General features: G+C 39.4%; 1 protein-coding gene across 2 annotated transcripts in view; it reads right to left on the minus strand.

Moving 5' to 3' along the window:
* Positions 1-18472, minus strand: part of LOC122483765 (fatty acid desaturase 2-like protein FADS2B) — a 29740-nt gene extending 11268 nt beyond the window's left edge. The window contains exons 1-5 of one of the 2 annotated variants that reach the window (XM_043581133.1): positions 17914-18472; positions 9231-9341; positions 7441-7638; positions 5847-5948; positions 1287-1412 (exon numbers count right to left, since the gene is read on the minus strand). In XM_043581133.1, coding sequence (XP_043437068.1) covers positions 1287-1412; positions 5847-5948; positions 7441-7638; positions 9231-9341; positions 17914-18240 — 864 coding nt within the window. In that variant the 5' untranslated portion in view covers positions 18241-18472. The remainder of the gene's footprint in view (positions 1-1286; positions 1413-5846; positions 5949-7440; positions 7639-9230; positions 9342-17913) is intronic. The other variant, XM_043581134.1, reaches the window with a different exon arrangement.
* Positions 18473-20275: the final 1803 nt, after the last annotated feature.

Below are 20275 nucleotides of genomic sequence, written 5' to 3' on the forward strand. Positions count from 1 at the left end.
GGCAAGTCCAATTTGTTTGTGGAGCCATTGTCAAAAGCAACTGATTTGTGATGGCAGCCAGAGATTTGTTTAAGATTATTTATTTTGAGAGAGACAGAACAAGCAGTGGAGGGGCAGAGAGAGAATAGGAAAGAGGATCCAAAGCAGGGTCCCTGCTGACAGCAGTGAGCCTGATGTGGGGGTTCAAACTCAGGAACCATGAAATCATGACCTGAGAGGAAGTCAGACGCTTAACCGACTGAGCCACCCAGGCACCCTCAGAGACTTTTAAAAATCTAGTCAAGGGATTGTTTCCTAATTCAGTGGAGAAGAAAATTGGGTCTTCCAAAGCTGGGAAAGCTTATTTTCAAAAAGTTGCACAACTTTTGGTTTATGTAGCACAAACCACAGGCAGCAACTGACAGAGCTATTCTTACTTTTAATAAAACTCCTAAGTTGTTTTAGGAAATAGCAGCCTCTTCCTAAGCACCGGAATCTCGGGATCTACCATTTCCCTAGAGGGGGGAGATCTTTCTGTGATTATCCTCATACCCCCTTTGTTGAAGTAAGACTTTCTCCTAAAAAAAATTGGTAATAGTCCTTTACATGATGATTTTAAGTTGAGGCTAAATAAAATCAATAACTGAAAAATTCTGGAGCTGACTTTACCCTCCCTTTTCTATTGTTTAACAAGTCCAAATGAGAGGTGAGATCTCTAAGTGTCTTAGAAAACATTTGGGCTGTGGTTCATGTTTAAATGAACAAAATGAACATGAACTAAAAATACCAGCACAGCCTTTCCTCACTGAGCTAGACTTAGTTGAGATAGCTAGTTATTCAAATATTTGTGATTTAGTGCTTATTGGATGTACTGATATGTTTTTTTCTGAGCGAATGTCTCACCCTCGTCCAACTTTGGAAAGTCATTGCCAACCTCAGTCATGTGGTTTCACTACCTAACATTAACTTTTGTTGCCTTACAAGTAGTGAGGGCCACTGGGCAGGGATCTGTCTATCACCAGGATTGCTCAAGCAGAGTGATACGGGTTATCATATTTCCTGCTGTTGGAGGTTGGCAACATGTCCTTTCAAGTCACAGAGTCCCATGCTTCACATCTTCTTCTATTCATACAACCCCAGAATCAGTTACTTCACATCTCTATACCGGACATAAAAGAAGGAGACGTGTTCTGAGAACATGCTTGAAGTGGGAACCCTCAGCTCGATCTTTCCAGGACAAGACCATAGACATTTCCAGGAACCACTTCCAGGAAAATTTCTCATGTTTGCAGCAGCTCTAAACATACCTGGGCAGGCTTCAAATATCCATTCACATGAAGTGGGCCTGTATTAATATCTGGGTCTTTGGGGTAGATGTTTGTTTTTACATGATGTTGGAAGTGTCGGTGATTCCACCAGCATGTTGACAGGCCCTGAGAAGAAGAGAGGATTCATTAGCTGCAAGATTTCTCTCCTGGGATGTCCTTCGGTCTCAGAGTTTTCTGCATGCATCTCCAAAGTCAAAGTAAGATATCTGAGCTTCTGGAACTTGTTCCCTGACTGCTGGGTCACAGAATGGCTCATTGGACAGAGCCTTTCAAAGCCTACAATCAAATAATCATGGGATCCAGGAACACAAATTCAGGCTAATGCAACTCCTGATCATGAAAATTCACAAAAACCGGTAAAATGAAATGTTTTTCCATCCTTTATTTTGGGTGGGGGTCCTCATTTAAAAAATCCTGAAGGTAGGAAGGGCAGTTAGTATTCTTAATTTACAAATAAAGAAAATTCAACTCTAAAACTTTAATTAGCTCTCGGGAAAAAACGGTCCTAGGAATCCTGCTTTAATCAGTATTTCAAAGAATCATGGATCTGAAATGATTTTGTAGGGGGCTTGGCTCAGATTCTTGCATGTTCAGGCTTCAATGATCTCATATAAATATAAATGAGAATAAAAATATTTTAACTGATGCCGAGTTCAAATCATCTCTGATTAGGTTGCTTATGATTTTCTTTCTCTCAATGACAGTATAAAGGTTTTAATAGAGCAAGGATTTGGTAGCACATCAGTGTGGTTTCATACCCTGGATATATAAATACTGCTGTGTGGCTTGGGTAAATTTCACCCTCTTTGAGGCTCTATTCCATCTGCAGTAATGACATTTACCTCCATGGGTTGTTTGGGGAGACATGAGATGATGTATGTAAAATGTTGGCATACTGAGATATTCAATTTCTTCTCCTTTCCCCTATTACATAAATTATTACATAAGAATAAGCAGTATTTGGTTTTTATTGCATATTTGATATATCTCAATAACTGGCCTATACATGTTTTACATCGTCACTGTCCAATATGGTAGCCATGAGCCACATGCTGGCTTTTGAGCACTTGAAGTGTGACCAGTCAAATTAAGATGGCTGTATGTGTATAATATTGGATTTTGAGGCATGCTATGAAAAAAGGAGTGTAAAATATCATATTAACAACTTTTATATTGATTATATGTAGAAATTATAATATTTTGAATATATATGTGGTAATAAAGTTATCTTTTAAGATGTGGCTATGAGAAAATTTAAAATGATTTATATCATTTTAATGTGGCTTAGAATTATATTTCTGTTGGACTATACTCATCTAGACACTATACATCCATGGTAGAGGGGGAAGGGAATGTTTGAAAATCATGTGAGCATTGCCTTCTAGTCTTATTGCAGAGTCCTCTCTTAGCAAACCCTCGTGTTATCATCCCTCCGGAGTGATAGTCTCTTTTTACCACTAACACTCCCTACCATCCTTATGGTGGAATCTCTCTTCCTGCATCCCACATCTCTTCCCTGAATCTCATGCTTGAAAGGGAAATCACTTTCCAAACATTTCCTTGTGGGTGTTTCATGATATGTCAAACTCAAGGTGTACTCATCAATTTTCATTCCCCCTGTGGGGTCTCCATTGCACTCTGCTCGTCTCCTACCAAACTGCATACCACCCACTCACCCTTACAATTGTGCACTTTCTCTTTGTTTATCCGTTCATTATTTATTTTGAAATACCTCCCATGCTTCCGACACTGAGCCAAGTATTTGCTGTATAAAGTTAGACATGATAAAATGGAGCTCCCACACTTATGAAACATACAACCCAACAGGAGCAATACAGAAACAAGGGCACTGTGATAAACAATGATTCACTTTGTTAGTTTAATCCTTTGTGAGCTAACATTTTGACAGTACCCTTGCAGTCAATGACTATCTGTGGAAACTGGTAATGTCAGAGTAATTATGGGTGTGATAAGGCAGCTGGCTCTACCCTCACCCCTCGGTCTGGAAGCCACAATTACTGGAGGTGAGGGATAGTGATCCAGCTGAAAGTGAAGATAATCAGCTACATGCAAATAGGTTGCCCCTGTACCAAATTCCATATAAGAACCACCCTAAGTCATTCCTCATTTCCATGTTAGGTCCTTTCTTGGTGCATTATAAGGATTCCAAACATTGTTCTAAAGCCATTTTGGGGGCTGAATTCAAATCCCTGCTACTGGGTGTATGTGGCGTTGGGTAATTTCCTCATCTGTGAAATGAATGAGAAAAATGTTACAGGAAATAACATACTTGACACTCCCCCCCCCCAAAATTATTTTAGGATGTAGTCATGGAAACAGGATAGGCCAGATTTTCAAGGCAGATCTTAATATCAAACATTCTATCTCTTTGTCCCTGTAATGACACTTGATTCTTATAGTTTTCAAACTGGGCATGCTGGGTGTTGGGGAGGGGATGTCGAAAAATATGCTACAGGGAGTCCATTTTGATTTGAACATTGCATAGAAGTCCAAAATGTGTGCAGACATTTCAGAGTGTGCTTTCAGAAGGGCTCTTTTGCTGCACAAACACACACAAAAAAGCAAAGACCAGACATACACCATTACTAGCACAGGTAGTGAAAGCATATTCCAACAAAATCTCAATATATATTTATGCTTTTCCATGGGGGAGGGTAAATTGTCATGAAATCAAGTTTTGAAATTTAAAATTGTAATGTATGTAGAAGGTGAAGTTGTTGCTGCTTCTATTATAATTTTCTTTGTTACTTCCCTCCTTCCCAACTTTCCTTCCCCTAGGTAGTTTACTCTGCTGCAGATGATTGAAGCCTGTATTCATTTTGCTCACAAATTGCTGGTTTTGCCTGCAAAAGGCCCAGTGCACTCAATTAGCTTTTAGAGCATTTCCCATTTACTTCCTCTGTTCATGAGTTATCAAGGTTGTGTTCATTTCAACTAGTGCAAAACTTGTTTCTGGCAACACAACTCATAGAGAAAGAGCAGTGTACAAATTTGGACCAATGGAAAAGCAATGATTTTTTTTAAAGCACCAGCAAGGGTAGAGCTTGAAACATTATATATACTGACACCAGATCAACTGTCAATTATCTCCAGGTCACATGAGTCTCCTTTTCCCTCTGACTTCCTCAAAACAGGGGAGGGAGAGTGGGAGGGTCCATTACCTAATTCTTTCTGTGGGATTTCCTTCTTTTATTCTGTGGTAAAGATTTCTGATTGAACACAGAAACAGTGTCAATTTAGCACTAGTGGATGTCAATTTAGCACTAGGGCAGAACAGTGCACCTACAGGAATTTCCCAGTTAAATAAAACATCAAATAAAATGACAATATGTTATTCATTCTAACAATTTTGAGTAACAGACATAATTCTAATAGGAACCCAGATCCCACTCAGTGTTACTGAATCTACTTAAACTTTGTTTGCTCGACTGGAAAGAGGATAGATAAGACGGTGATTTTAAGTATCTTCCAGTTCAATATAAAACAACAGTGCTAAGACAAAACAAAAGTGTCTATGAGTTTTTTCTAAAATGAGCTGGCTTGAATGCAGTATTTGGCTTAGTGGAAGGCTCAGAGGCATTTCCCCCCTGTCTGGGCCAGTGTACATAGTCACTAAATCCTAGAATGTCCTAGAAAAGCAGACATCCAGTTTAACTCCTAATATTAGAGATAAGGACATGGAGAGTCAGATATCAGACAAGATCACACAAGGGGCCTTTTCAGAGTCAGATCTAGCACCCACTCTTAGCAGTCCTGTACTGTTACCTTGGTTCACCCATCCATCCATCCATCCATCCACTCAACAAATGCTATTGAAGGCTTACTATGTGCCAAGCACTCTGCAGCATAGTGGCACATAAGACAAAGTATATGCTCTCCTGGAGTTTGGGCAGGGATACAAGGCCAACTGCCATCATCATCACTGCTGTTTCCAGCCTTCTGGGATTTGCAGCCCTTGACTCTTGAACAGTGCCATCTGACCTGTCTTGTCCACTTTTTCTCTTTCTCTTCACTATTATCTCTTCTGCATCCTTTCCTATTTCTTCATAGACCTGTCCTTCTAAGACAAATCGGGCTTTGCTAGATCCCTGTAGCTTCCCAGCAGTAAATATTCAGACTCCTTCTAGAAACATTCCCATTCATGATTTTACAGAGTGCCTCTTCATTTATTAAGGTACAATTGTTCTCCTCCAAGGTGGTTTCTTAATTGGGTACCAGGGACTGGGCCAAAGACTTTATTAGTGTAAGAAAAAAAAACTGTTGGAATTTCCTAAATAAAAATAAACCTTCCCTCATAAAAATTCCAAATTCTAATTTTAACATATATATTATAATGTCATATGTATATATATGTATATATATATATATGGTATCTACATTTGTATTGTATTTATACTTATTTGCAAATATATTTATGCACAAACACTTTTTTTACTCCTATCAGCACACAAATTTGGTAACCATAGTCTTAGGAAATGAGTTTTGAGAATTCCATCATGCTCGATTAACATCCTGTACCTTGAGATGACTCATCATAAATTTTTGCATCAAGCGGCTCCACTTGGACTTTGGAAATATAGAAATGTGTCCCAAGTCATGTTGCAGAAGAAAACACTGAACCTAGAAGAGATTAAGTTGTTGTTAGAGAGGTTGAGGAGTTAAGAAGAAATTAATCAATGAGCCTGCCCATAGATTCAGGAGCCCATTGGAGAAGAATGGTGGGGGATCTCATCTGGCCCCAAGCCAAGTTCACTTTCTATTTCCCACACATTGCATTCTTTCCCACTTGTGTGCCTTTGTGAACTGAGTTCTTTCAGCCTAGAACATTTTCCTTACCACTGTCAAATCTTCCAGTGAGGAGGACAAAGAGTATGGCCTTTGGAGTCAGGCAGATTTGGGTTCTCAACTGTTCTTTACCATGTATGTGTTGCACAGATCTTGGCAGGTTACTCAGTAGCTCTGAACCTCAGCTCTTCCTCTGATAGGTAGGGATAATAATACCTTACTCATGGACTGTTGGCAAACTTAAATACCTCCAAAGTGCTTGGCTTATGTTAAGCACCAAACAAATGTTTGCTTCCTTTCCAGTTTCCAAAAGAATTGTTTTTCAAGGAATAAAGCAAGTTGACTTTACAATAAATAAATAAATAACATATCATAAATTCTGGAATTAACTTTGACATTAATTTTCCATAAAACCTTCCCCAGTTATCCCCATGAGAATTAAATGCCTCTTTCTGCTTTAACAGCATATGCTGGTTCCTCTCTTTGGCACCGATGTCATTCTGTCACATAGAATGTTTACCAGTGTGAACATCGGTCTCCCCAGTGGAAGACTCTTTTCCCCAGGGAAGGAACCAGGTGCATTTCCTTTCGTGTCCCCCCCACAGTGTTGTGCTCACAGAAAGCCGTGTTCAGAGATTCACACTTCATTCAACAAAGATTTATCCAATGCTCTGCTGGTGCCAGTTGTTGATTACAATTTATGGTGGAATCCATAAGTTCAGGTTTTTAAGTTTTTATATAAATTCCAGTTAGTTAATATACAGTGTAATGCTGGTTTCAGATATACAATACAGTGATTCGACACCTCCGTACAACCCCCAGTGCTCATCGTGACAAGTTCACTCCTCAATCCCCATCACCTATTTCATACATCCCCCACCCCCTCTCCTTTGGTAACCATCAGTTCATTCTCCATAGTTAAGATTCTGTTTCTTGATTTGTCTTTCTCTCTTTTTATTGGTTGGAAGATGAATAAAAAAGGTGAGTGTTACATGGCTGAGAAACGACTTCAGTTACTGAACTGGTATGGATACAATTGGGCAAAGACGATCATCTGTCATAAATTAAATATTTCCTATGCTAGTCATTGTGCTAAGTGTTTTACACGTTAACTTGTTTAGTAGAGAATATTTACATAAAAATTGTTATCCCGATTTACAGACAAAAGACTGGGGCCTGGCAAGATGTGGTAACTTGCTGGTGTCAGATGTGGATTAGTAGCTTGCCAGGAAGTGTCAGGAAGCACCTGGTGCAGGTCTAAAGGGAGAAGGAAGCAATTCTGAATTGTCCCCTAAAGCCACTGCTTGATTTTAGGGTATGTGCTTACCTGGGAAATTGTGAGAAGGAAGGAGATGAATATTGTCACAGGCCAGCCACTGCCAAAATGCCACACTATTAGCCAAGCCAGAGTTTCTAAAATGAAGATCTGGGCGATCTGAAGGAAGAAGAACACTGGGTTGACCTTGAACATGTTCATGGCCTCTAATGTTCTCCGCAATTCTCGGAAATCTTCCACCAGCTGGGACTGAGAAATAAATGTTCAAGGAAGGAATTAGTTCCCTCAGGGAACACAAATGAACACAATTAAAAATCCCTTTTATTACTTTATTAATACCTTACTTTTATGACTAGAAATTTAAGGATATTAACAAATTTAATTGAGCAAAATTAAAAACATAAAACTATGAGCAAACAAAACCTTTTAAAAAGGTTATGATAATATTTTTTTTCAGGAGAAGAGAAAAAATGGGTAGTGATTTGTAAACTGTCCTCAAACTGTTTTGGAACTCAGAAAGAGTAGGGTTTGGGGGGGCGGGGAATCTAGGGAGTTATTGTCTAACAGTTGTCTTTTAACCATCAGTATTGTTTCAGGTATTGATTGATCACCGATTATGCTTCAGGGAACTGTGTGGTCTATATGGACTTGTGTTACCATACTTAGTGGTACACTTTACACAGAATTTTCTACCTCATCATCAGATCAGTTTGTGCAAAGAGCCCTTTCATTAAAGATGATGAACATAGAAAAATGCAGTTCATGTAAATTAGTTCAAAGGAAGACTTTCCTATGAGCTGCTTGATGGGTCCCTAGGCACAAGGCAGGATCTCTTGTGGCATTAGTGTGTGTGTGCTGATGTGTATGTGTGTCTGTGTGTGTGGGGGAGGGTAAGTTTCCTTGTCCTGTGTGTGTGTAACATGCATATGTGCATGTGTGTGCATGGTCAAGGCTAGTATTGGTTTACAAGCTTGCCAATCAAACTGGAGAGTCAGTGCAAGAGATGGGAAGACATATCTCTTAGCTTAATGACTAATGGGTTTGAAAACAGGACAGTTGACACAGTGACCAGGGTATAAGAAAGAAAACAAGACTGTTCAAGGAGATACACAAAAGGAGAGAAATTTGTAGCATAAAATGTAAAAGCTATGAACATAATTCTAGAAGCAAATTTTCATTTGGATTGGGGCCAGAAATAAGTGACTTGGAATCCCAGTTTTCTGATATACCAACTATGGGACTTTCAGATAGCAATTTATTTTCCTTGGACTATAGTTTCACCAAATGTAGAAAGGGCTTCTGTTATGATATATTCACATCTTTCATTCAATAGCTATTTATGGAGTCCGTACTATATGTCTGATCCTGTGCAGGTGGGTTCTTGAGTACACAGAGATAAGCAATATAGATAGATATATAGATAGATATATACATACATACATACATACATACATAGATATTCCCTGCTCTCATGGAACTTACTTTAAAAGGGAACATAGACACAGACATCAAACATTTTTATAATCAGTCACTGGACAAAAATTGTATCTAGATATATCTGGGCAAAAAAAGAGGTACTTGGAGACATGGAAATTCTGTTTGGTACAGGCCCAAACATTTCTTTCCTTTTTACACAGAGGTTTAAGAATTCTGAGTGTCTAAGGAGGATGATGTTATATTGTAATGTGTAGAAGCTACTCATTTATTGTATAGCAGGTTCACCCAGCCATGATGTCAGGCATCTCACAGAAAATGATCAATTCTTGGATATGTCAGGAAACGATCAGCTGGCCTTTGTCCTCATCCCTCCACATGTTTCTGAGTCCTGAGACCCCACTCACACTTTTGTGTCTCTCCTGGCTAGGCTCTTCTGGGGCAAGCTCTCCAATGAGCAGTGGCTTAAGGTACAATTTTACAATGTCAAGGTCCAGGTGCATGGCTCTGAAGACATCCTGTAAATCACAGAGAATTGATAGAGGCTTAGCATACACATGCTTATCTACAGAATAGTCCCCTTCCTTACCTTATCCTGTGCCCATCTTGGGAATCAGCAGACTCTATTACAGAGGATTTCTTCTAACCCCAGGTTGATGTCTCCAGTTGAACAATCAAAATTACCCTTGGAGATATTTTGTGAAAGCTTCATGCTGGAGGTCCCCCAGCTTGATGCACTGCTTCATTAGGCAAGCCCAACACAGCCAGGATATTCCTGATAATTGGAAGGGATTGCTGTTTACTTTATTGAGCACCAGAAGAATTAATTTGCTGGAGTTAATAAGCCATGATGAATCCTTAAAGTCCAACATCAGGCTTGGTGGAAGTTGCCCACACAGAAACATGCAGCAACCATGACTAGCTGTGAAAAGTACATCTCCCATCAAATCTCCCTCTTGGTTCCTGGCCAAAGCCAAGAGGAATGAAACATTTGAATTAAGTTATTTTTAAAAAACTGGTTAAAGTTGACATTGATAGTGTAGGATTAATGCACAGGAGAGAAAGGGAGCACAGCCCTTGAGGTCTGAACTGTCTAAAGTACACGCTTTTCACAAAGTTTTTCACTGGAGGGGTCTCATCACTCTTTCTAAACAGTGCTAGGGCAGTCTCTGCAAGTGTTGTGACAGCCAGGCACATAGAGGTGACCAACTGCTTTTCCCCATCTCAGGTCCATGTTAAGCAGCACCTTGTGGGTAGAGGCTATGTGAAGTGTGGTGGTTCCTATATCCTGCTTATATTTGGAACTAAAAGATACTCTCTTTCCTTCCAGGTGTTTAAACCATTTTGGGGGAAGGAAAATTCTCCAAGAGGTGGACTTTCTAGGCTTTCTGCTAATATGACTTTGGGCACAGGAGTTATTAAAAGTGAGGGAATATAATCAACATCATAAGTTGAAAACATGGAAGCCACACCCACGACTCTAAAGTGCTGGTATCCCATAGTACTGACTAGGAAAATGGACTCTGGAGTGGCCTTTCTTCATTTAAATTCTGGTTTCTACTTACTAGCTGTGGAGCTATGAAGCTGTGGACAAATCTCTTGACCTTGTCTGTGCTTCTGTTTTCTCTAACAGAAGGGTGATGACAATAGCCAACCAATTCATAAAGTTACTTTAGGGATTAAGCGAGTCAACATATTAGCCATCTTTCTTGTATGTATACTTCTAGTGCTAAGAACTTACTACCTACATTCCCTTCAATACAGCACCTCAGAGATTTTCTTCCTATACTCCAATGCTTAATGTGTAATGAACTCTGAATTATTTTAGTGAATATAATGAAACTTCCAAGTTCAAAGTGCAAAGCAATTTTAGATACATCTAAGAACTATGTAGAAGCCTACTTTCTAAGAAGGTGTTTATGTAATGAATAACATTAATTAGAAGGGTGCATGATCAGCTTTTTAGACTTACTTCTCCTTATAGTCTCTAGGTTCAATGATATAAAAAGGGCTTTGTATTTGCTAGAACCAGTCCAGTCCCTACTTTCCATTCTGCTTCTGCGTACTTTACTCTGACCCCCTTTGGAAATGCTATACTATATAATTTCACATTCTACAACTTTAAAACTTAGTTTCCTGAGCCAGGAAGACAGCTATCCAGTGATTAAGAAGGCTATTAAGTATTTCAGAATGATCCATATTGGCAAAATATTCTACCTGTTCTTTAAGAACAGATAGGATGGAAAACATTCTGGTGGATCAAGATAAGAAGGTATAAGAAAGGTAAGCCATTGAAATTTCATCTTACTATAAGCAGTCATTCAGAACCCTGGAGCAGTGTGCTGACAAAAACATTCTTCTGGGTTCATCGTTTTTGTTTGTTTGTTTGTTTGTTTGTTTTGTTGGTTGGTTTTGGTGGGGGTTTATTTGTTTGTCTTTTGATTCACAGAAAAATCCATAGGCAACACTGCAATAACATATCCTAAAGACCAATAGAGTTTTTCCAGAATAGTAAGCCTTGCCCTGCCATGTGGACCTCTTTTCATTATACTGATGAGCAGTACAACAAAGGAGTTTACGTAGTCTTAGAATATTCAATGTAAAAGAATTTCCTAATAGAGTCTGGATATTGTGGAAGTTGTGAAATTCTCTTTTTGAAACACCTGTAAAAACAGGTTATGTTATCAACACACTTGGGCAAGTATATTCGTGCTGAAGGAAGGAGAGGGGGTAAAATGAAGGGGAGAGGGGATAGTGCTGACTTCTGTTGAGCGTATCTTGTGTACCAGACAATCTATGGGCCAACTCATAATCATCACCTTAGATCTGTGAGGCTCCATCATTTGTGCTATAAAGATAAAAATACCAAGTCTTTGAGGAGAGAAAGTCTTGTCCAAAATGTCACAGCAAATAGGTAAATAGTAGAGCCAACATTTGAACTAAAGTCTATGTGACTTTAAAGCCATGAAGCTGTAACAATTTATTCTATCCTTAACATGTATAATTCTTTTTCTGAAAGGCCTCTCAAGAGAGAAGTGATGCCAGATTGTTTGGGGTGGTGCAAAAATCTGTATGTATCTGCTGGGCATATAGTAATGATACCTCTCCATATTAGGTTTTAATCCCCTGAATTCCTTTGCCTCTGGCTTCAACCTGCCTCTTCAGGCTTACCTTTCACTATCACCCTTCATGAGCCATTTGTCCACCAGACATCTTCCCATTCAATGAACATTCCATGCCTGTCTATTTTTCTGAAGCTTGTCACATACTGTTTCCTTTGTCTTAACTACCTTCCTCCATTTTATCTCTATAAATACTCTTCCTCACCCCTCAAGATTGAGATTAAATAATGCCTCCAGCTAACTTAGGAAAGTTATTTACCATCTCCTGTGGCTCCTGTAGCCCCTAGAGCTTTTCAAATTATATTATAATGAAACTGTGTACCTGCCCCCTTCTCTAGTGGTCTTTGTGTTTTTCTTTTTTAAAAATTAGTATAATATCCATATAGCCTTATATTGGCTTCAGGTGTACAAAAGAACGATTTGATATTTGCATGCATTGCAAAATAATCACCACAATAAGTCTGGTTAACATCTGCCCCCTTACATAGTTACCAAATTCTTTTTCTGGTGATGATAACTTGTATCATTTAATGATACAAGAGATTTAATCTCTCAACACTTTTCAAATATGCAATACAGTATTATTAACTATAGTCACCATGCAAAACATTACAACCCCCATGATTTATTTATTGTAGCTGGAAGTTTGCACTTTTGAACTCCTTCACCCTTTTATCCCACCCCATACCTCCTGCCTCTGGTAACCACCAATTGGTTTTCTGTATCTATGAGCTTGATATTTTGTTTTCTTTCTTAGATTCCACATATAAGTGAAATCATATGCTATTTTTCTTCCTCTGTCTGACATATTTCAATTAGCATAATGCCTTCTGGGTCCATCCAGGTTGTTGCAAATGGCAGGATTTCGTTCTTTTTTATGGCTGAATAGTATTCTATCGGGTGTGTGTGTGTGTGTGTGTGTGTGTACGCGTGCACGCATGCATGTGCATCACATTTTCTTTATACATTCATCTGTAGCTTTGTAGTGTGTACTGATATCAGGGAATCCAGGTGGGTTATTTCTCAAGGTTGCTTTGACTATTTGGGGTCATTTATGGTTCCAATACAAATTTTAGGATTATTTAATCTATTTTCATGAAAAATGCCATTGGAATTCTGATAGAGAATGCATGGAACCTGTGGATTGTTTTAGGTAGAATGTACATTTTAACAGATTAAATCTTCCAACCCATGAGCACAGAATACCTTTCCATTTGTTTGTATCTTCCTCAATTTCTTTCATTAATGTCTTAGTTTCTAGTGTGCAGGTCTTTCACCTTCTTGGATAAATTTGTTCCAATGTACGTTAGAGTTATTGAAGATGAAAGCCATGTACTATTGATTAAATTATTCCTACTGTCTCATTTTGCCTGGAATATGGCATGTGGCTCAATGGATGCCTGATGAATAAGGGAAAGGAGGAATGAAGAGATGAATATAAGCTTTCTCTAACAAAGAAAAAGTTGGGAGCATTCAAGAGTGTTGAGCTCAGAAGATACAGGTCTTAAGAACCAGTGTCTCTTCCCTACCCAGCATCTCCCATTTTCGCTTTTTGACTCCCTTCTTAACCATAATCTCTACTCCTTAATCTATTCATAAATTTGTACCCACATTCATTTCAAAACGGGTTATTTCGACACAGGCCTGAGACAAACCCCTGCATTTACAAACTTAAGTACTATCAAGAGGTTGTCCCCTGCACGAAGGCACCCATCCAGGAGGCTAGGTATGGGCTGAAATCCAGCAAACATTCTGTTTGCCAAATCTTGTGCTGCAACCACCCAAGGAGTGTGCCTTCCTAATTCACACTAAGGCACAGTACAGGGTAGCAAAGGACTAAGCTGCCTTATATTGGGGAAATTGCTTAATTTCTCAAGCCTAAGGGTTTTTTCTAAATGAGGATAATAATGTCACCTACTCTGCCTAATGGGTTTACTAATTCTTCCATTCATTTATTCAGTCATTCTATAAAACCTGATTGAGGATCTTATCTTAGCCTAGTAGCTAAGGGATTTGGTTTTGAAAGCCAGACCAAATAAATAAATTAATAAGTGATTGCACTTTTTGTATTATATTTAGTTTGTCTGGGGGAATAAATTCTGGAAATAAAACACCAGTGAGAAATATATATACACACAGTCACAAAACAAGGTAACTAGAACATGGATTTTGATTTACTCACCTCACAAAAGCTCACCAGACTAGTCAACATCCAACTACATATGCATTCCCACATCTCTGAGTAATTTCTCTTATGCTTAGTCTTCTCTGGTCTCATGTGCTCCAAGGCAAAGGCTAAAGCCCCCTCATATTTTGGGTAGTACATGAGTTGTGAATAGGTCAGTTTGTAAGGAGAATGCCGTCTTTGCCCTTTATCTGGGAGAAAGCCTTTTTGGAATGGAGAATGTTCACTTAAAGTCACCCAGATTCCCCTTCACCCACAGGAATAAGCAGAGGGTTATTTTTCCACTGCAACTCATTTCATTGTTTGAGAACTTTCATTATTTGAAAGCTCTTCCCTATACCAAAGTTTTTTCTGCGATACTTTCTGCTGAGCTCCAGCCCCAGTTCTCTCTCTCTCTGCTCTCCCTCCCAAACCTGCTCATCCTCCTGGCTTCCCTATTCTGTCATGGATATAGTCACCTAGTTCACTATGTCACATATGCACAAGTCAGACAGACTGTTTCTCCATGATTACTCAACCAGTCACTCATCACATTTTATAAATTATGTCTCATAGACATCCTTTGCAGCTACCCCGTCTTTTCCATTCCTGTGGTCAGTGCCTTGTTAGGACTTTCAACATGTTCCCTGGGCTCCCTCCTTCATTTTGGCTGACTGTTCTTCAGTACAGCCATCACTTAGCTGCCAGACTGGCCTTTCTGAAAGAAAGCATGTCCTCATGGCCCATCTTCACCTTTAGTGCCTCAGCACCCCCTCTCTCTACTTCTCCACCTATTTTCTACTTGAATCATTGTTCTGATGAGAACCAGATAATTTAAGAAATGTTGACAACCGAGAGAAGATGCAACTACTTGTACTGATTACTACTTTCACTTTCACTAATGCTTAGAAATCTGGGTTGGTTTTGTCGTGGTGATTGCCGATGGGGATGGATGCTGTGCTAGGGAAGTGTTATTATGTGTAGTGGAAGAGGAGAAAGAGGAGGAAGGCATGGCTCAGCTCTCAAGAACCTTCCTCTCCCTCTCCTTTCTCTTTTCTCTTTCTCTACCTCTCCTTTCTCACATTCTGTCCTCCTTATGCCATGATAGTCAATGACGCTAATTGAGCAAATACCATGGGCCAATATTGTGCTAAGTAAAAGAAGTGGTTAAGCTGGGATGCCCATTCTGGCTGGGTGTTTACTCCTGACGTGAATCCTGCTTTCACTCCACCTCTGCGAAAAATCCTCTCTTCCTCCAGCCCTAACCTCACCTCCACTGACTGCATGCCACTCTTCTGAACTGCATACAGCTCCCCTGTCTTCCACATGGTAGTCCTCCAAATAGCTGGATGAACTTTTTCTATATTTCCTCTAAGTTTTGGTTATCCTTTCCCTGTCATATTGGCCTTTGACCATCATGAGAAAGAACTTGAGCTTCCCAGTGTCTTTCTTAGAGTGGGGACTTCAGAGATAATAAGTGGGTTGAACAGCACTAGGATACGAACTTGTTTTCTTTGTTCTAGATATTTCGTTCATGTACATGTATCACAAGGTTGCATTTATGCCTTTCATGGAACCCAGAACATACTGTTGTCTTACATGAAGACTGCGCCCAACTATTGTTTCATAAGCATGTCTCATCCTCAAATGCCTTGTAATCCTATTTTAATAATTGCAAAATAGCCCATCATATGGATATATTGATAACTATATAATCAGTTCTTCTTGGACTTACAGGTTGTTTCTGACTTTTCCCCAGTGAACTCTTCTCAGGTAAAAATACTGGGCCTAGACTCTAATTATTATCACCATGCTGTTAGCTTTAAATCATATAGTTTGAAAACAATCAGACAACTCATATGGGAAATAACAGGAACTTATGTACCCATTTTGTTTTGTGGATTTATCTGTCTTGCCTTTTGTTTGGAGAAAATTACAACCCATCTCAGAACTAAGTAATAATAAAACAAAAGCACTGCTATTTTTTTTTTAGTTTTTAATCTCTGCCAAGCGAGATGAAGGTATTATGATCCCTAATTTCTAGATGAGGAAGCCAAGGCTTCAAGAGTTTCATCAACCTCCTCAAGACATTCTTAGTAAGTAGTTGAGCTCAGATACAAGCCAACCCTTTTCCATTCCCAAACCTGTACTCTTAATCATTACGCTGGACCCTTAACAAGGGTTTTAGAATAGCTGACTACATGAATGAGTGAATTAATTATCTATCACTATTCAGCATTTATGAGGAAAGTAGAAGCTTCAAGGAGAGTTTCCATGTAAATAAAGGAATGGTGCTCTTCACTGGGCAGGTGCAGTCATGGGTTGAGGGCCAGCTAACAGAGACTATGCTTTCTTTGGTCCACAGTTGCCTTTCAGGGCACAACCTGCAAACACGTCTTAGGTTGTAGAGTAAGTCTCTGATTGTAGGTCCTTTATGTCCTGCCCTCCTTCACTAGAGAGAATGATGCTTCTCCACCATGGGCTCCTCTGTTCCCAATCAGATGACACCAAATATAATCAAGATTTCTAAGCTGGTGGTAAACAGGAAATAATAATCACACCTCTGAGGCTATGGATGACAGTGAGATAAATCATAATAGTTAAAATTTAATGAAACTTTATTAAGTGTTTGGCATTGTGCTAAACACTTTACAAGCATTAGTCCCATTTACCATAAACCAGTTAGATTGGTAAGGTCATTTCCATTTTACAAATGATGAAGCAGAGGCTGCGAGCATTTTAACAACTTTCCCACGTTCATATATCCAGTTGCCAAGCTCAGGCTCCCTGAATTCTGAGTAGCTATGGGGTATTATATTTGTCAGAACTCCTCTGGAGCCTCCCATTCTTCTTGAACCATCTTCCTTTGCAAGAATCTTTTCTCCAAACATTTTTGGATTTACTTACATAAAGTCTAGGGTACATGGCTGGCCACGCTCAGGATTTTCATTCTTAAGATATGAATCCCAAGGTGGCATGGGTATTTTATCCTAAAGTCTTGATGGTTTTATTTTATTAATTAATTTCACCTTGTTGGCTAGAATTGGATGTGGAATCATGTTTTTTCCCTAACTTCTTAGAGATAAACATCATCAGAAAATTAAAGATTCATCAGCTCAGCTGTCTCAAGCTGAGTGAGTTTATCAGTTATTTCCAAGGTGGTTGAAGGCCTGCATCTTTGCCAGCACATCATCTGAACTGATCCTGTGACTTGGGTTAGAAAAGCACTATCCATAATTGTAGGTTTGTGTTATTGTTGTTAACATTTTGATGCCTATCATGTGAATTGCTGTCTTCCTTTTACACACCCCATTTATAAGAGTCTGAGAAATTTCTAGATGGGCACAGACGTGATTTTTCCCAAATTTTACTCATGCATTTGTAACTTTCTTCTTAAAAGACAGTGACAGATGGTAGCCACACTTGTGGTGAGCATAGCCTAGTGTATAGAGTTGTTGAATCACTATATTGTACACTTGAACTAATGAAATGTTGTGTGTCAACTATACTAAACCAGGAAGCAAACAGTGACTCCAATTCAAAACACAACGCCAAGAGAAAACAAGATCCAAAATACACAAACAGTATCCACTGTCAGCATCTGAGCCCATCCCAAAATAGGAGCTAGTCCTTGAGGCTTATTTGGTTTCAGGTTCTTGCAGGATAGGAATCCTGAAAAATTGGTTTGGGAGGAGATGAGCAATTGTGGAGTTTGAGCACGTACTCAAAATGCTTTGGGAAAGAGAGCCAAGTCCCAGCCACCCACCAGTCAGAAGAGAGAAGCCAGAGCTTTGAGTTCCTTACCGTGGCATCTTCCCCAGCATAGTGGTTGAGGATTCGGCTCCCCCCTGGATGCTTGTTGGCCCAGCCAGTAACATCGTAGACCTTGCGATTGATCACCAGCCACTGATCCGCCTTCTGATTGTGTTTCTGGATCTCCTGCCAGCTGTACATGTTGAGACTTTTTCTGGGCACGCCACACGTTCCATTTGCCTCCTGCTTTACAGAGATCTCTCCTCTCCCATTTGCTACTGGTTTCCCATTCTCTTGATACTTCTCACCCAGGTATGGCTGACCCTCTCCTACAAGGTCCCCATTACCTGTATGGTTGTCTTCAAGCTTCATCGTCATTGTACCCTTCTGATTTCTAGGTTGGCTCCTGAAATTTCTAATATTTGCCTCTGATTAGACCATAAAATGACACTTTTCCTTCCTTCTTATTCTACTGCAGTAGAAGACTGCAGTAGAATACTACTGATGCCTGCACAGAAAACTTTTTAACCTAGTTATCTCTTCACATCCTGAGAATGAGCTCATCCCCAGCCTCACACTTCTCTGTATGTCCTGATTTTCTCTGCCCAGATAAAGGCTTGGTCACTTCCTTCTCTCTGCTGGCTGATGTCTTCGCAGCATCCTCTTTCATCATTAAATGTCCCCTGGTAAAGAGCTTGGACCAATCACAGTTGGTCTGAAAGTTGTGGCCTGCCCCAGGGTTGTGGGGCAAGGCTCAGATCACAGGGCTGTCCTACACTGCCACTCCATGGAGTTGGGTTCCCCAGCTCTCTGGCGTGCCTGTGGATAGAGACATTTAGGTTTGTTAATTCCACGTGTGGTTGAAATGTATTGAATTGTATTTCCATCATCTCTGTGTAATGGAATTGCCCCAACCTATGTCTGAATGATATAGTTGACCCTTGAACAACACACAGTCAAAAAATCCACGTATAAAACTTGGACTCTCCCAAAACGTAACCACTAATAGCCTAGTATGGAAGAAGCCTGATTGATAGTATAAAAGGTCCATTAACACAGATTGTGTATGTTACATGTATCATACACTTTACTCTTACAATAAAGTAAGCTAAAGAAAACAAATAATTAAGATAATCATAAGGAAGATAAAGTGTATTTACAGTACTGTACTGCATTTGTTAGAAAAACATGGATATAAGTGGACCCACAGAGTTCAAAACTGTGTTGTTCAAGGATATACTGTATTTCCATTGGAACAACCACATCCCTCTCCTCCAGGCCACAGAGGCTGATCCAGGAGAGCTACCCAACCTAACCTGAACCAAGATCTCCTTCTGGAATTGTCTAATATCTTGAATCGAGGAGATGTAAATTTAGGATATTAACAAGGGTTACTTTCTATCATTTGGACTGGGAAGCCAAAACGTTTGTCCGTACCAAGTGCAAAAAGTAAGGAGATACCAGGAAAAAAATTTCAAGGTTATAAATTTCGGAAGTTTTCCTGGATAGAATTCTCATAATACTACAAAGACTGATACCACATGCTCCATGAGAAAATGGAGATTTGTATCGTGCTTACTATTGTATCTGTAGGTCTAGCACAGTATGCATTTAATAATTATTTGTTCAATGGTTGAACAAGTAGGGCACCAAGCAGAGGAAATAGCTGGATGAAGGAACTGGACATCTGGTCCCAATTACCTTGATCCTGGAAGGTCTTATATCTCATGGAGGATTATTTGACTACCATAGCTTATTTCATCAAAGTTCCCCAAAGAATTTTGCTGAACAGCAGGTACTTATGAACCTTGCCCTGTGTTTCCATGTATCCCCCTACCCAGTAGTTCACTCACCTCCCAGTTCTAATTAGATTATATATTTTATTAAATGGGTGTTTGAGGTAACATCGATTTGCCATTCATTCAGTGACCACTTATGAAGTTCAAATATGTGTAAAGCACAGCAAAAATTGATTGTTTCCTCTGCTTTAAAAGTGTCCTAATAGGAAAGCAGTTACTACCTGCTTCAACAAACAAAATAGCAATACCTACTTTAGGATCAGCAGTTTCATGGTATCATCTCATCAGAACATAAGAAATCTCCCACGTATATATGTGAAGTCATGAATTCCATCATATGAGAGACTCAGAGAGTGAGGATTAAAAAAAAAAAACAATTTTAATTATCCCAAGCTTGAGTAATTTATCTTGACTTTTTCTGCTTGCTTCTCAGAGAGGTGGGGCACAGACCTCGTCTGAGATAAACTAGAAGATGATTCTCTGGCCATAAAGGTAAATTGCATTGCTGTGAATTATGAAGTTGGATGTGTAATTAGAGACCCTACAGGTCATGGGACTTGTGGGTGCCTGTTCAGAGGGGTGGTGGCCAGCCTGTGTTAAAACAAATGCTGAAC

Source organism: Prionailurus bengalensis, chromosome D1, assembly GCF_016509475.1.
Source record: "Prionailurus bengalensis isolate Pbe53 chromosome D1, Fcat_Pben_1.1_paternal_pri, whole genome shotgun sequence".
Classification (NCBI taxonomy): Eukaryota; Metazoa; Chordata; class Mammalia; order Carnivora; family Felidae; genus Prionailurus; species Prionailurus bengalensis.